This window comes from Hippocampus zosterae, chromosome 1, assembly GCF_025434085.1.
Source record: "Hippocampus zosterae strain Florida chromosome 1, ASM2543408v3, whole genome shotgun sequence".
In the NCBI taxonomy this organism is placed as follows: Eukaryota; Metazoa; Chordata; class Actinopteri; order Syngnathiformes; family Syngnathidae; genus Hippocampus; species Hippocampus zosterae.
This window is the reverse complement of record NC_067451.1, coordinates 23,360,571-23,378,631: the sequence shown is the minus strand read 5'-3', so window position 1 is coordinate 23,378,631 and position 18,061 is coordinate 23,360,571. Positions and strand designations below refer to the sequence as shown.

The 18,061-nt window shown below is 41.9% G+C and overlaps 1 protein-coding gene across 1 annotated transcript in view; it reads left to right on the top strand.

The window, feature by feature from the left end:
- pdgfrb (platelet-derived growth factor receptor, beta polypeptide) overlaps positions 1 to 18,061 on the top strand; it is a 42,610-nt gene that overhangs the window by 3,253 nt on the left and 21,296 nt on the right. The window contains exons 2-7 of the mRNA XM_052079946.1: positions 11,836 to 11,896; positions 13,405 to 13,722; positions 13,844 to 14,101; positions 15,143 to 15,273; positions 15,664 to 15,829; positions 16,767 to 16,947. Of these exons, the coding sequence (XP_051935906.1) occupies positions 11,854 to 11,896; positions 13,405 to 13,722; positions 13,844 to 14,101; positions 15,143 to 15,273; positions 15,664 to 15,829; positions 16,767 to 16,947 (1,097 nt within the window). The 5' untranslated portion in view covers positions 11,836 to 11,853. The remainder of the gene's footprint in view (positions 1 to 11,835; positions 11,897 to 13,404; positions 13,723 to 13,843; positions 14,102 to 15,142; positions 15,274 to 15,663; positions 15,830 to 16,766; positions 16,948 to 18,061) is intronic.

Genomic DNA, 18,061 nt, shown 5'->3' with positions numbered 1-18,061 from the left:
AAGGTGTTGCCATGCTAACTCTGAGGATACAAGTGCATAATTGTTGTTGTTGTTGTAGTAGTTGTTTATTGAACATAGAAACGTATACAGTAATAAACTGACAGAACGCAAGGTAAGTAAAATAGTAAAAGGAAAGAGAAAACAGTCATCATACACACAATTATTAAATTATTCATTAAACTCATTACATTCTTGTTTTTATAAAATTGCCATGATGGTAAACTCATTCATTCGTTCCAACTACTACTCAAATTCATATTTTACATATCTCAGAAATATGATTAGTGCATCCGCTTCACGGTGCAGAGGCCATGGGTTCGATTCTGGACCTCAGCCTTCCTGTGTGAAGTTTGCATGTTCTCCCAGTGCCTGTGTGGGTTTTCCCTGGATACTCCGGTTTCCTCCCATATTCAAAAATCATACACGGTAGGTAAATTGATGACTCTAAATTGTCCTTCGGTGTGATTGTGCGTTTGAATGGTTGTAGTTTCTCTATGTGTGTCCTGCAATTCACTGACAACCAGTTCAAGGTGTACCCCCCACCTACTACTGCCCAGCTGAGTCAGCTGAGATGTGCTGCAACAAGCCCGTGACCCTCATGCAGATAAAGTGGTTCAGATAATGGATGGATCAGAGGCGTGCAGTGAAAGTCCAGTTTTGAGAAGTTTTTAAGCTTCGATATATGTATAATCCTCTTCTTCCATTTTGGCAGTCCCACATAGCAAATTAAAAAAAAGGATTGTAATTGACTCGCCCAGCGCCTCTGCGCAGAACAACAGCGTTTGCTCACGTGCGCCCTCTTAATTGCGGCAGAGAACTATCTCCCGCAACTTCTGCCTTTTCACTGCGGTTTTATTTCTCATCAGCAAACCTAAATATGTCACAAAATACTCATTAAACTTTAATGGTTAAAACATTAGCCAGACTGTGGATAAGCACGTCAAATAAACGTATCTGCAACCATTATATTGGCGACGTGCGGATGTACGGCAAGCAGCACGTGCCAGTTGCACGTATCAACCCAGTTTGTGAGGATTGCACAATGCAATGCGCATTCCGAGGTGCGGCTCTGCCTCACCTGCCTCACCTTAAGATAGCAAAATGCATTTGTGTTAATATTATGGAAAAACCATATTAACCAATAGTTGGAAAAATATATGCAATTTTTTGAGCGATGCACCTGACGATACACCTTTATTTATTTCTTTTTTGATCATGAGTGCTGTCATAGCCGGTTTACACAACTGTAACGGTGCATTACGAAATCAATAAAGGGAACAAGTGACTTTACTCTTTGTTTTTTGCACACCTACTTGTCATGGAACTAAAGCAAAGCCATTGATATACAGATGTAGCATTGACTGCACCACTCTGTTACTTAAACGGTCAGCAGAAGTCGCAATAATTTAACACCAAAAGTAACAATAATTAACACTTAACCAGAAACAACATTGTAATTATATTACACACTGACAGGAAAAAAATTCTGACCATCAGTACCCGTCCGTCAGTCCGTCGCTGATGGACTCCAGTGTTCGCAGGCGGACTGTCGCCTGATGGAAACATTGAAACCGTGATGGAATAAGCACAGACGGAAGCAATTTTTGGCCGACCAACCGACCACCACCAACCAGAAAAATAGATGAGGTGCATTTAGGAGGCAATAAGCAGATAGAGGAGCAGTAATAGTGTAAGAATGTTCTTTTTTTCTTTCTTTTTTGTAAGTAAAGTGATCAACAGTGTTTCTTGATGAATAAAATTATGTGCCGTTACCCCTGCACACAGTTTTGTACCGAGGGTTCTAAAATAGCGGTGACAAAATATACGGTAATTTAGCGATGAAGGACGCTCGTAGGGATGATTGATTGACGGAATGACTGACTGGCCCGTTCAAAATACTGATGACTGATGAAGATGGAAGCCCGGGTCCGTCGTTGGTGAATAATGGAAGTTCACCGACGTATCCACCATCACTGCATGCAATATATCAATAAAGACAGTCAGAAGTGTGAATTATAACTGCAAAAAAGCATGTTGGGAATGCCGCTTCTCTAATGGCTGGCGGTGTGCCCATTTTGACACGATGAACTGACCTCTGTTTTGAAAGATGTTTGCATATGAAAGCAAATTGAGTTGTCATCATGCATTGGTCTACGTGACAAGTGGCAGGAGTCTTTTCTTTTTTTTTCGTTGGCTAAACAACATCTTCGCGCCAACAAAAATGCACTGTAATCTGTGACAGGCGGACCAAGAAAAACATCCTGTTGTTTTTCCATGGTCAAAATATTCTGTACAGCACTGCACTTAAAAGAAGCCCATCTGTATTCCAGCTTCAATGCTTCAATGCAGACTGTTAATCTGATTGATTCCATTTTAGCCAGAAGTGCACAAATAGTGGAACCGATTACTCAGGGCCTGACTTGCCGCCTACATTCTTATCAAGCTGTTGCTGTTTCAAGGGAAAAGAGTGGGACTTAGACAGTTGGCTTTAATTGTGTTCAGCTGTTTTTGTTTCTTTTTGAGGGGTGCGTAAGAGCCAAGGGACCCACAAATGTGTGTCGGCCTTCTCCACTGCTCACGAGGTGGGCGTAGGGGCTCGGACCCTTCAGTGTCAAAGAAGAACGTGGGGTGATTGCAACAATATTTGATATCCGTCTATCCCCATATGAACAGAAATAGTTTCACTAGTGGGTGGGACGTGTTTCTTTTAAGAAAAAGAAAGGCCCGGTTGGCGAAAACATAGAGATTGACTATGTACGAAGAATAGAAACATGTGCATGTTGCAGTTTTTAATACTGGTACCGTAATGTGTTTCCTCTTGTAAAGGCTTCCCCTTCAAAAACGAGCAGAGAACTCAATCCATTGAAGCCCTATCAAACGCCAGCCACATCCAAACCTGTCATTCTCTTCCACTGTTGGTTTTGACGCAAGAGCTCCTTATTACGTCTCACCGCTACCACTACAAACACAGATTATTGCTCAATTTGATGGAGGAAACCAGTTTCCAGAACATGTGTTGTCTGAGCATGGCAGCTGGGTGGTTTTGGAAGCACAGTCACTGGAGCAGATCTCGGTTTTATTATATATATTTTTATTTGTAGACATTATTGCTAGTACTTCTAAAGAACATGATATAAACTGTTTTTTTTTTTTTTTTTTTGCTCATTCCATTGTCAACTATCACATTCCCAGAGATTCCTTGACCTGATTCGGAGCCATCCTTCAACAAGTGCACTTGGGCATGGTCTTCTTTTAGACCGTGTTTACACTTTGGTGATCAGATTCAAGCTCAGTGAAAATCACAACACATGGGGATCACCTGCTTTGCATTAGAGGGTGACATGGGAGTGGATTTTCACTTCTGTCTCATCCCACTCCCAGTGCTATTGACATTTTTCTATCAACTGCCATAAAAGCATCAAAAGCAGCTGTATATTCAAAGTACATAAAATTAACCAAGGGAGTCTCTTCACATATAATGTAACTGCTGATTTTGCAGTGTTCATATTCTCCCATGGAGCAGAAGGTTTGTTTGACAAAAACGCACCGGGGCATTATTTTCCCACAACACAGGCCAATTTACACTGATCATCTAAGACTTTACTAAAGGGAGGACTTGTCAATGCAGTCTTCAACAGTTACTTGGCTTTTATTTGACCAGGGTTGTCAACTTTGTGCTGATAGATGCTTTTTTTTTCAAGATTGACGCTTCCTGTGTGAAAAAACATCTGTGTGTGATTGCGTGTGTGTGTGTGTGTGTGTGTGTGCGTGTGTGTGTGAGATGTGGTCTTTCTCATATATGGAATGTAGTGTACTTGTGTTGTGTCCCTTGCAGCATGTTAATGAAAGCTGTTATTTTTTTCTTCTTCTGCATGTCTACACCGTCGCATCATCTAGTCCACCTGATGTTTGCATACGTTTCTGGTTAGTGGTCATGTTGGTCTGCTGTCTCATTGATTGACCACAGCCTCACACCCACTCCAGCTCAGGAGTGATTGCCGAACAGGAAGTGCGAACCCTCCAGCTGTGGCTCACAAGCCTTTTTTGGAATTTTTTTCTCTGAGAATAAATCAACTGCTCTTCCAAACAGATTGAATTCAAGCTTAACATTATGGCTCTCGTGAATGGCGGGTATATTGCCGAATGTTTGTGTTAGACTCCATTAATAAAGGTATCCTTAATAAACTGGCAAGCTTATGTGAAGTCTACAATATCAAACCCCCTAGGGACACACACACGTTTGGCAAAAAATAGGATTCGGGAAGCATTTCTCACCTCATCACACACTTGCTCATCATTGCCAGATGTTTCAATCAAACACGCAGCTCCACTCTGTCGATATGAACCCAGAGGTGGGATTACAAGTCGCTAGGGGACGCAAGTATACGCTCATGACCCCGCGTGGGCCGAGTGCCTCTTGTTGCGATCCATTTTAACATCTTCCCCCTCGACCGGTGACACTTTGAGTGGAGCTGCTGTTGTTTATAGAGAGCGGGAAGGGTCAGTCTGTCACCGAATTCCCAGCATCTGTGAGAAAATTCATGCGCAGTGGGATAACAGTCCGTCCGTCATGGTGATCATTGTACCATTGCTTAAATAAACTCCGTTCAGTCCTCTATGATTATACCGCCGAGAAGATTTTCCAATGTGCAATTAAGGCCAAATACTTCTTTTTAGCAAATCATTCGGCTTCAACAATAAAAACCTCCTGCACTTGCTTGGAGTTTGTCATCAAGATGCATTGACAAACAAAAGAAAAATGTGGTCAAATCAGAATTTGTATCCATATTTTTTACTGACAACAATTAAAAAGCAAGAGTGGGCAGTAGTTTTTTGTTTATTTCGGATGATGTGAGAGAAAATCAATACATATTGTCACCACAAACGGTTTTACTTCACCAACAAATTCTTTTAAAATGTAAAACATCTTCCACTCTGTTTGGGAAAATGTGAGAGAAAGAAATCCCTCTCACACGTTAAACAATAGATCAGCAACAAAATGTCAATATTTTTTTTGTTTTTTGTTTTGCAAAATTAAGTAGAAATGTTTTACTAAACTACTAATGTTGTACTAAACAAAAAGTAAACTTTCTTGGTGGAAGTTACAAGAAGTAGACAATATATTTCCAATTTTAGCTTCATTAAGTTTAACCCTAACAACGCACAGTGGTTCTCAAAGTTTTTTTTTTCTCACAGTTACCAGCTTAAAAAAATTGTAGCTCTCCAAGTACCATTCCTATGGCTGACATAAAACTACAGCAATGTAGAAGGCCTAAGTGTTTGTCAAATTCGGGTCAAATTTTTTTTTTCATAAAATGTAATGTAAAATAAAATATAAAATGTAAGATCACAGAAAATCTATACTTGAATGAATCACTTAAAGTGTATTTGTCAAATTGTGAAATAAAAATTTTAATACATGTTTGAAAACAACAGTAAAAAAAATGCACACAAATGTATTTGACATGACTTAAAAGTTAAATACAACCGAACATTACATAAAAAATGTACTGCGCATGAATTGTAAAAAAAAAAGTTATAGAATTATAGAAAAAAAGGTTTTATGCATAGGTCCAAGCTTGATTCAAATATGTTGGATTAAATTTCACATTTTAAATGTCATAAATAATAGCTGTGCTTAAATCAGTGATACCACAAGAGAGCCCACATCCCTGAGCGGTACTCATACCAGACTTGAAGAAAATGAAATTATGGTGCAACTTTACTGAATTACAAAGTGATACTGTAGGTAGTTGTAATTAATTAAAGTCACACTTGCAGATTTCCTTGGGACACTATTTCCACTTTTTCCCCCTAATATGCTTGTACAAATTTTAAAACCAGGGGTCCCTCAATGAAATTACTCCATTGAGTACTTTCCAAATTTGTTTCACACAATCCATTTTGTTCTGCCGATCATGTCCCTTGTTGTGGGTCAGTTCCATTTGTCAGCAGAACTAGATCATGTTTCAAACATGACAAAAGTTCTAAAAAGATATTTAATACACTGAACTTGGTTACACAGAAGCCCTAAACTCCAGCGTTGAGCTTGTTTTACTGCGAACTGGCATCATCTTGAGATTTGTTGCTGCCACTCGCCTTGGGCTTGTAGTCACGTGGAGCTGTCACCACTCAGCAGCCATAAGTACCGACTCCCCTCAGTGGAGGCGCTCCTCTCTTTAGCCCCCCGCCGCCCCCACCCTTCCTAAAGTGGGTGAGTGCGACCCCTCCATTTTCGTCATCGTCACCAGCAGGGTCCCGAGTGTATCAGCGGTCCTGGGAAAGTTTTAGAGGAATACTGTGGGAATGTGAGCCACACACACATCAGTGACAAAAAGGGGGATAGGGGGAGGAGTATTATTTGTGTGTGTCTGTGTGTGTGTGTGTGTGTGTGTGTGTGTGTGTGTGGTGGGGTGGGAGGTGTTTAATAGACCATGCATTCCCTGGCATACAAGCCATGTTTGTGTTAATATCAACCAAAAGGATCCCTCTGTTACTCTTTCAGAAGCTCAAAAAAGAGAATAAGCAGATCGCAGGTGATGCAGAACCAAAACTGGGGGTACATTATGAGATATACAACGACAGTCGTCACATCCGCAAATAGGAATTGAAAAATGCAAGACAGTTTATCGGTAATCTTCTCTGAGGTTATCAATGGAAACACAATTGCTCGTACACTGTTTTCTGTTGTAGACAGACTGACAAACCCTTCGGCATCAGTCCCTTCTGAACTGCTGTCCAACCAGTCATGCAATGACTTTTCAGCCTTTTTCACAGATAAAATATTACAGATAAGACAAAAAGCATATGTCTCCCTCTGGAAAATTCCCAATATTGCTTGCACCATCCTCTTCTCCAGTTTATCTTGAACACTTTAGCGTTTTAGATGATACAACTTGGAATGAAATAGTTTTAAAGTTAAGATGCACAACATGTTGTCATGTTATGCTGCCTTAACAATTTTTTAAACATGTTTGTGATTGCATAGAACAAAATGTATTACTCCTAGTGAATATTTCTCTTCAATTAGGGCAGTTTCCCCTTCCAAAAAAGCCTTACTCTTGATGCTTCAACAATAAGTAACTACAGGCAACACCAAATCTTTTGAAAAAAATAATTGAAAGGGCTAATTTTCAACAGATTCACAGCTTTATGAATCAAAACAATCTCTTGAATGCATTTCAGTCTGGATTTTGACCACACCACTGAAAATACACTTAATAATGTCTTAAATGGAACACACCTGAACAATGATGCCTTCAAAAACACTGATCCTGCTAGATCTCAGTGCTGCATGTGAAGCATTTGACTGTCTGCTTGGCAGCGGGTGGGACTTAATGGCACTGTGTTTAATTGGTTCAAATACCACTTGCAAGCAAGACAATAATTTGTATCAATTGGCATGCATGAGACTGAGTGAACAAAGGTCACATGAGGGGTTCCACAAGGATCAATTTTTGGACCATTTCTATTTAATATCTACATGCTCCCCTTGGGTGGCGGCCCGGTAGTCCAGTGGTTAGCACGTCGACTTCACAGTGCAGAGGTACCGGGTTCGATTCCGGCTGCGGCCTCCCTGTGTGGAGTTTGCATGGTCTCCCCGGGATTGCGTGGGCTTTCTCCGGGTGCTCCGGTTTCCTCCCACATTCCAAAAACATGCATGGCAGGCTGATTGAACACTCTAAATTGTCCCTAGGTGTGAGTGCAGGGGTGCATGGTTGTTTATCTCTGTGTGCCCTGCGATTGGCTGGCAACCAATTTGGGGTGTCCCCGCCTTCTGCCCGAAGACAGCTGGGATAGGCTCCAGCACCCCCCGCGACCCTAATGAGGATGAAGCGGTTCGGAAGATGAATGAATGCTAGCTTCACAACATCTCTTCTCATACTTATGCAGATGACACACAACTTTACATTTCAGCATTTTCTCCAGCTCAGTCCAGAACGATTGTTTTTGGCCCCAAATATGAAAGGTCCAAAATCAGCACTCACCTTAACTGTACAGTATGTCTGTGAAAACTGCAAACCAAGCCAGAAGTCTTGCTTTATTGACTTATACCTGAACTTTAACAACCAATTAAAAGCCACGACTAAATACCTATTAACATCTGAAAAACATAGCTGGATTAAAGGTTTTCTGTCTCACTCAGACACAGAAATACCACAGAATATCACACTTTTATTTTCAGTAGGCTAAATTACTGTAATCGTGTCTTTATAAAAAAAAAATCAACCAGGCATTCGCAGCTGATTCAAAATGCTACCGGCAGAGTCCTTACAAACTGGAATGCATCACACCTGTCTTCAAATCACTACACTGGCTTCAGTGAGTCAAAGAATAGCTTTAAAAAGCTTGCTTCTGGTCTCAGTTCATCTCGGACAGGCCTCTTGTGTGTTCACAAAACCAGAACCAAACAAAGTGAAGCAGCATTTTGTTACTATATGCCCCACAGCTGCAGAACAAACTCGCCAAATACCTGAGGTCTGCTCAAACTGTCAGTTTATTTAAATCAGGGCTGAAAGCAATCTTGTTTACTGCACCAGTCTCATGAATCTATCCTTTCTTCTCTCATTTTGTCTTTTAATTCATCAATTAAAAGAATTAATTCATTCATTTTTAATCATTCTAATTATTTAATATGATTTTATTGTGATTTTTGTAGCTTCTTTTTTCTCCTTATGAACTGTTTTTATGTGAAGCACTTTGAATTGCCATAAGATGTGCAATGCAAATAAACTTGCCTTGCCTTGCCTTTCACCTATTTTTATTAAAAGCAGGACAGGAAATAGACCAGTCATGTTTTTGTACCAGCACAAAAGCTCGTCATTTTCGGGAGCGGAAGTGCCAAAGGCAACTAGTTAAAAACAAAGTGTGTGTGTGTGTGTGTGTGTGTGTGTGTGTGTGTGTGTGTGTGTGTGTGTGTGTGTGTGTGTGTGTGTGTGTGTGTGTGTGTGTGTGTGTGTGCGTGTGCGTGTGCGTGTGCGTGTGCGTGCGTGCGTGTGCGTGTGTGTGTGTGTGTGTGTGTGTGTTTGTGTGTGTGTGTGTGTGTCCTGCCTCTCCTCCCTGCCTCGCGTTCACTTGCTCCTGATTGTGCCTTCCTCACCTGTGTGTTGTCATCCTTGATTATCTCACGTATGTAACCTCTTGTCTAATTCTTTCTGTCTTGTTGCCAGTAAACTGACCTCATTCTTGAGTTTTAGCCTTTCCTATTCTTGCCAATGAGTCATCAACAGCTTTGACTGTGTTTGCTTTTTGATCTTATTCTTGTTTTTGGTACTGTTGCCTTTGCTTAATGCCCAAGTACCCAACCCAGCTGGTTTATTAAACAGTGTGTTTTTGGAACTGTCTTTTGCCCCTGGGTCAAGTGTTGGAGTCCTACCTCACAGCCGGAAAAATATTTCCTCCGCTGTTATAAAATATGCCCATGTTTTATGGTATGTGTTGTGTGATATTATTTTGTTATTTTATGTTAACTGTTTCTGGGCGGCCCGGTAGTCCAGTGGTTAGCACGTCGACTTCACAGTGCAGAGGTACCGGGTTTGATTCCAGCGGAGTGTGTATGTTTTCCCCGGGCCTCCGTGGGGTTTCGCCGGGTACTCCGGTTTCCTCCCACATTCCAAAAACATGCATGGCAGGCTGATTGAACACTCGCTAAATTGTCCCCCGGTATGAGTGTGGGCGTGGATGCTTCTTTGTCTCTGTGTGCCCTGCGATTGGCTGGCAACCGATTCAGGGTGTTACCCCCCCCCCCCCGCCTTCTGCCCGAAGACTGCTGGGATGGGCTCCAGCACCGCCCGCGACCCTTGTGAGGATGAAGCGGTTTGGAAAATGAATGAATGAATGGATGTTTCTGTTATCTGTGATTGGCTGGCAACCCCACCTACTGCCCGAAGACAGCTGGAATAGGCTCCATCACCCCCCGTGAACTTTGTGAGGATAAAGCAGATCGGAAATGGATGGATGTTTATGTTAAGAAACCTGCCTTGGGACTACGGCTGAAAACTAGCATTTATGCTAAGTCCGGCGCATTTACACTGTTTATTCTTGTGTTGATTAATGTGCACTGTCCAAATGGAAAAAAAAGAATACTTAAAGGAGATGTCCATCCCAAAATGTTTATAATTGGTTCTATGCAGCCCTGCTAGTCTAACTGTGATGTCATTTTCACCTGACAGAACATTGCAAAATGGCTGCCCCCTGAGACAGCTGAAAGCGGGCGGATTTTACTGCTTGATTCATATTTCACTAATGCAATATGAATCAGAATGCCGTGTTGAGACGAGTAAGGGTTGCAGAGAACTTACTGTTGTCAAGAATATTTTCGGGTTGATTTTCCCTTTAACAATTTTCCTGTTTTTAAATCACATTTTAAATCCAGCCTCAAAACACATCTGTTTCGACAAGCCTATTCACTCAGACCATAAAGCCATTATTTTACTTATTTATTTATTTTTGTTGTATTTATTTTTTCTTATTTGATGTTGTTTTTAACATTGTACTCGTGATTTTAACTGCTTGTTGTAAGGTGTCCTTGAGTTTCTAGAAAGGCGCCCACAAATAAAATTTATTATTATTATTATTATTTAGTTAGTGATGTCAATGTGAATACGAACAGGATTTGGGAATTTCTGATGATGTGAGTAAAGTTTCCGCTTAAATCGTGTATGGGTATTTATTGCCCATTTACAATTGAAGTAATATTGGAAATGTTAATTAAGTGAGAAATAGTTCAGCTGTTGGTTTTAGTCATAAATATGAAAAGAAAAACTCCAATGGACAACTATCACATGGAAATCGTGTTAAATTGTTCATATATCACATAAGTGCATTAGATGTTTTGATTTGATGTTTTTTTTCCATTGGGTCCCTCCTTCGCTTCCGCCCTCTCTCTCTTTCCCACCCTCCTGCGCACATGTTAGCAGTGATGCATCCTTAACTGTTTCCAGACATCTATGGTCTGCAGGCCTTAAGTCCAAACACATCAACAAACCTCCCCTTTTTCCCCCCTCAGTCCTCTGAGTTTGCACTTTGAGTACTCCAAGCTGGGGGGATGATGGTGGTCATGAATCACCTCAACAGACCAAAGTCAGTGTCCAATTCATGAATTGAGCTTGCGAGTCCAGAACATGATGTTCATGTCCAAGTACTGCAAAAGCTTTTCAGGTGGCTCCTGCGTCAACTGCTTATGTGAATGCCCTCAATCCCTCTTTTGTTGACAGCCTCACCAACTAATGGCTCAGCGTGGTGCTAGAGTAGCTTGGATGCAAGCATTGTTGCCAGTGCGCACGTTGCAAAGATGCACACAGTGACCACTTTGTTGGTGGTCAAAACTCCGGTGAGCCGAAAAGAAAACGGAGGCAGACATTGGCGCTCTGTTTTGGTGCAGCGAGGCATCAAACACCACCAGTGAGAGACAGACACTTCCAAAACATCAAATCGACACAGAGCGACAAATATATTGGGGTGTTTTCTTCATCGTCTCTGTTCTCTGATTGAAAGCAGATCGCTTTGACACACAGCTCAAACCGAACTCAGCCTAATCGATTTCGTGAGGGCCAACATCCATCCATCACGATAGGAGATCAGAGGCTCATGGAACGAGGTTAACTGTTGTATGCTAATTGGGGTGAACACAAACCAGATTTTCCTGCTGCTTTTGTTATTTTAAATGAATACTTAATGGACAAAGCACATTTTTTTTCTTCAAATATGATTTGACCTGCATCTGCCGAGAAGTTTCTTTCGGCGCCAGTTGAAGTTGCGTCTGAGGTGATTTGTGATTGTGTGCACACACAATGAAGAGTATTGAATTCAAAGATCATATCTGTTTGCTTGCAGAAAACGAGCTGCTCCACTATGAGGAGTCAGACCGTCTTCACCGTCTGTTTGGCAGTCACAGGTGAGAACACAGAAAACGGAAAGCTTTGTCACCGGACCGCCGGGGAGCCCAAACAGACGCAGAGCATCTCAACACCATCACAACAGAAGACTCAACTTCATATTTTTCCAATCACTTACATTGAGAAACATTGACATTTTCAAGGAAGTACTCTATGCACGTCCGTCTCATCGTCATGCGATGTGGGTTCAAATCTCTGTTAAATATTTTGTTTGCCTTTTCGCCATTTACTTGTGTGAGCTCTCTATGTTTATTCAGATCTCATCCCACATCCCCAAATCAGACATGTTTGCTTATTGTAGACTTAAATTGCCCATAGTTGTGAATGTGTATCAAAGCCTCTCAACCAGAGTAAACAGGGGGAGGCTTGTCAGAAAAAAGAAAAGAATAAGAAAATGTACAAATGCACACTGAAAAAATCTCTTGTTGAATTTACTCTTATTTTATTTTGACAAGTGGTTGCACCAAAGAAAACCACCTGAATCCAGATACATTTTTTTTTCGTGGACTGTACACCTACTTACAATGTATATCTGGTAGCCTTGATATCTACTTAAAAAATGCATCTGAATCCAGATCATTTTATTTTTGTGCAGCCACTTGATGAAACAAAATTGAGTACATCAACCATTTTTTTCCCGTGTATGAGTGAATAATGACTAACGGCATTCTAAATGATAACAATTACAGTAGTATGTAGTTGATACAGCCCATTATGTCTGTCAAATTTTTAGTATCTTGTGTTAAGGGTCAGACTCTCTAGAATCCAACTAAGTTTTATTTACGTAAGCCAGATTGCGCATTTGGCTGCAATTTCATTTTCAACATGAATGTCAAATTTCAGTTCAGGTATGAGTCTTTTGTGATTAGCAAGATCTTATCAGATACAACAAAAGTTTAAATATCAACCAAATCCGGAATTCCAATGTAAAAAAAAAAAGAATCCATGATGACTTCTTTCAACTTTAGCCAACATGCTTTTGTTTTTAATTTGAATTTCTTATATTAATGACAAAGATGCTGCATTCAGGAAAATGGGAGGTTGGAAACCAACAGCCTCAACTTTATCTTCTTTATCTGTAAAGGAGATTTGTCTTAACATTCATCACCACTTGCCCTGCATGGAAATGAATGTGAACAACGTTGCCAAAAGGGTTTCGGTGGGTTTCAGCATATTTACTTGAATATCTCTCCAACATCAAACAACGCTCTTATGACGCCGTATTTTTCCCTTGGTTTCAATTAGAATTTTCCAAGTATATGTGTATGTGTGCATGTGTGATTGATGTCAAACGCGACGGATGCGTCCCAGCTGACCTTTTCCCGTTTCAATACATCTGTCATTGACGAGGCATCATCATCTCCTCACCGCACAACTCTTATCTGTCAACATCGTAAGGCAGAACGGGATCTAGCATGTCGTGTTGATTTAACCTCCGACCCCACGGCAATCCACTTTGGTCTCCTTGACCTCCAACCTGACACCTCCCTCATTGTGTCAACCGCAGTTCTTCTGTTTCTCCGCGCCAACGTGAGCTGCCTGGAGGTCACGCCACATGACGGCCAGCTTATCCTAGCCAGGGGCTCCTCGATCACGCTCACCTGTTCAAGCTCGGGGGAGACTGCCTGGGAGTTCAAGAGGGATGACGTTCCTTATTTCCAAGTAGAACAGGGCCAAAATGGTGTTCAGAGCTACCAAATTGTACAGGACGGCGTCAAATCCAGCTCCTTGAGCCTGTGGAACGTAAGCTGGAAGCACACTGGGGTGTATCAGTGCATTGATCGACACACTGGAGAAAGGAAGGAGGTGCATGTCTTCGTCCCAGGTTTGGAATTTTGGCCTGTTTAAGCAAATGTTTCTGTAGACTCAGTGTGGGAAACCATTTGATTCCTTGCTGAATCTGTTTGTTTGAGCGAATCCAACACTGTGACTCTTTCTATTCGCAGACCCCCAGGTATGGTTTGTTGAGAGCGTTCACGGCATGCTGACCAAGACCAGTGAGCTGACCACCATTCCATGTGTGGTCACCAACCCCAAAATCAATGTCTCCCTCTACGAGAAGGAAACTGACCTCGCAGTCAAGGGGCTCTATGTCCCTAGTGAGGGGTACACCGCAGCCCTAGAAGACAGAACATATGTGTGTCGCGGAAAGATGAACGGAGAGGTGAAAGAGTCCCAGGCTTTCAACGTTCTCAGTATCTTCGGTGCGTGAACAGAATTTGAAGCACTCACACGCACTGCAATATCCTTGTGATTCCGCAACACTGTGATGAAACAGTCCATTCTCAACTCCATGCACGATGAGTCACAGGCGTCCTGGAGCCTATACCCGGTGCGTTCGAGTAGTACGCAAGCTACACCCTGAAAGGCTTGCCAGCCAATCACAGGGTGCACACAGCTGAACAACCATTCTCTCTCACAATCACACCCAGGGACAATTTTAGAGCATTCATTCAACCTACCATGCATGTTTTGGGAACGTGGGAAGAAGCTGGAGTACCCACAGAAAACCCCCGCTGGCACAGGGAGAACATGCAAACTCCACACGGGAAGGCCGGAGCCAGGATTCGAACCCTGTACATCTGTACTTACAGTGAGGCGGATGGGCCAACCAGTCGGCCACTCTGCCGCCTTGTCCATCTATATATATATTGCGCGTCGTCCCGCACGCGGTCTGTCCTTCCGTCTGTCCCTTTTCAAAACGTACCTACTTCACCGCGCCGCTGCGCGCCGCCACTGCGCTGCTCAGGCAGTGGCTCACTACGATCGCGCGGGCATCTTAGCGAAAAAATGTTGTCTACCCACAAGCATTGCAATAAAATTGTTAGTTATTTTGTAGAGCTAAACATCTCTTTATTTTCGCGATAAGCAATGAAGATGAACAAAAAGTTGAACCAAGCAACAACACTTTTGTGGGCCGAAGGCCCACCTTACCAGCCTTCCGCAGGAACTAGCTGATGAGCCACCCGGAGGGCGGCGAACCAGCTAGTGACTTCTAATTTCCAACTGAATTTGATAATAACACTGCATACCACCATTGCTGATAATGATATGCAACCAATACACACACAATCAGACCATAATAAATATACTTCAGTGACAATCACAATTGAACAGTATGATCTTGAGTTTACTTTGACTTTATCTTTACTATTTTCGTCATCTAACATTTAGTGTGGTTGTATCTGATGTTGTGTCTGTTAACTTCAGTCATTGAATCCCATTGTCGTCACTTCCTTCCTCAGTCCCAGAGGCTATCGACGCCTACATCAACGCATCACAGACAGTGCTGAAGCAAGGCGAGCCGCTAACAATCAACTGCACCGTGCACGGAGCGCAGCTGGTCTTTTTTTCATGGGACGTCCCCAACACGGAGGTGAGTAGGAGGGGAGCAGAAGGGGTTTTTGTTCATCATTCCCTCTGGCGGTCATCACTCTCGAGACCTCATAACCCAAACCCAAATCGTATCAAGATGTGGAAACACACCTTCGTGACACATCTGCTATCCTGTTGCAGTACTGAGGTACTGTTTTTAGGTACCGTGTATGTAGTTGACTTTAACCCCCTCCATTTGGAATCAGATCGTCTTGCATTTGACCCCTCTTTGTACTCTAGCATTGCAAGTACTTTTGTACACTGTTGCAACCTAAAAATATTAGACCTGTGATATACCATAATCCTTGATGCCAATATTCCCCATACTCGGTGAGAGTGACCCCACGGGTGCTGCTGTTTAACCACTGAGCTAGTAAAATGTCTCCTCCAGGCCGCTGATGTGGAACAGCTAGCAGATGTCCTGTCAGCCATGAACATGAGGTCCTACCTCATCTTCCCTCATGCCACGCTGGCCCACAGCGGAAACTATGTCTGCCATGCTCATGAGCAGGTTCAGGACCAAACGGCCGACGCCAGTGTCAACATCACAGTGCTCGGTCAGACACGCACGCACGCACGCACACAATAAACTCACTCGGGACAGATTGTTATTGTGGTTCACTCACCAAGGAGACTGCTTATTATGTGAAGGTTATGCAAGTTAAGCCAGGGAGGAAGTTTCTTTTAGAATAAATTAATATCTACTGTATTTATTTAGGTTACTGAAAAAGTGAAAGTGTGAAATAAACCTTTGAGACTGTATCCATGCCCTTGAAAAACATGGCCTTACACATGGGAGCATATACCGTACACGAAACATTTAAAAAGAAAAGCTAACTCCAAGTGAACATGAATGTGATAAAACATCTCACATTTTTAAAGGGCACTTTTTGGAAACTAAATATATGTGAAACAGTATAATACCTTCCTATATTTAACCTGTGAATGGAAAAAGCCAAGCATAAAGAGAAATGCTCAAATACAGTCACTGAATAATGCTAACATCCTTTGAAATGTAAACATTCTCACACACTTTGGCCCGCTTCCTCTGGTTGTATCAAAATAGTTTGAGCAACTAGGGCAATCTGATTCTTTTTTTTCTTCTTTTTTGCGCTAGTCCAGTCTATTGGCTTTCTGCTGCAGCGTTCAGTGTGTGGGGGCTTTTAAGTCCTTTGTCAGGAGCTCCTCAAGACCCACTGCGTTCAATTTTATAGTGTTCCCACCTTCTGGGGTTTAGTGGTTGCTTATTCTATCTGCAGTGAGGTGTGCCATGTTTATGAAATCTTCAAATAACTCGAACCTCCATGCGCGATGGTGCTGCCAGTCTTGTTTATTTTTCCATGGAAAAGAGAGGTGGTGTACTGTATGTCCTACCTCAGTCTTTACACCCATGGAAGTCAGCTAAATAGACTCGAGGTACTAATTAGGTCTGTATGATTAACTTTAACTTTTAAACACAGTGCGGCTAATGATTTTGGAAACGCCTTCCCTCAGAACGAGGCTTCGTGGCCTTATATCCGGCTGAGAATCAACACATTTGGGCCCGGCTGCAGGAGAACGTTGAGCTGAAGGTGGAGGTGGAGGCCTACCCTTCCCCGCAGGTCAGCTGGAGCAAAGATGGCACTGCCATCAAAGGAGACAAAATCATCATGAACAGACAAGAGCACGAGATTAGGTAGGACCACAACCATTAAGCAACGCTTCGACATTTAAGCAATTATAGCTTGAGCTTCCTTGGAAGAAGAGCCTCCAGAGACATCTAGTTCTTGTCAGTCAACAGAAGATAAGGCAGAATGAGACACAATATCCTTTGAAGATTGGTGGAGCTCACCCCACAACCATAACACAGGAACCATAAACAAATGTCTTGGTAATCAGGAAAGGGATTCAGTAATTGATGGAATTGGTGAGGAACAGCAGACAAAACATGAAAAAGTCAAGAAATATGTATTTTATTCAACACTCAATTAATAGTTAAGGCCAAAATTGCATACAATTAAATTAATCTGAATGCAAACAATCTTTGGCATTTGCGTACGGGAAATGTGACCACATTTGATTACTTCCCAGCTTTTTTTGAGGCAAAAAGAAACATGGCACAACACCAAACAAAACTTTCACAAAAATACAGATATAAAGCATATTATGGTGATGATCTTCTTAATTTACTCACTTTCTCACTTACCCACTGTGTGCAAGCCGTGTCTTATTTTGTTGCCTGTATAGCAGCGGGTATACATTATACACAGTTTAATTGTACCTACTGCCATCTCGTGACATCAAGTAATTAAAGTAGAAATTGGATATAATCAAAGGTAGATGAGAAGAAAATATTAAAAATGGATCACTGATGGTGAAATGGTACATTTGCATTACGCAGATTCAGTACCAACAGGAAAAGCAAAAATTTTAAAGCTGCCCGTTGTTGAACCTCAGCAAGGCACGCCTCAAGATGACAGCAATTCCTGGGTTTGTAATTTCTAACGGTATACAGTGTTTATAACTATGTGTCATCATCTTACCAGTGAAAAATAGTGTTATATTTACTTATAATATCAATAAGCGGGCCAATAGAGGGCCAAGTACCAATCCCTGCGGGACTCCACATTAACATTACAAAACATCATAAATTGCATTGCCTTGAATTACATGGCGTGTCCTCTCTGATCGGTAAGAACTAAACCAAGAAGGTGCTTAGCCTGAAATAGCATACGTTTCGAGACGTAACAATTGAAGGTGGGAAATCTGCGCTAAGATTGAGTATTAATAGTATTGATGACATGTTGTCG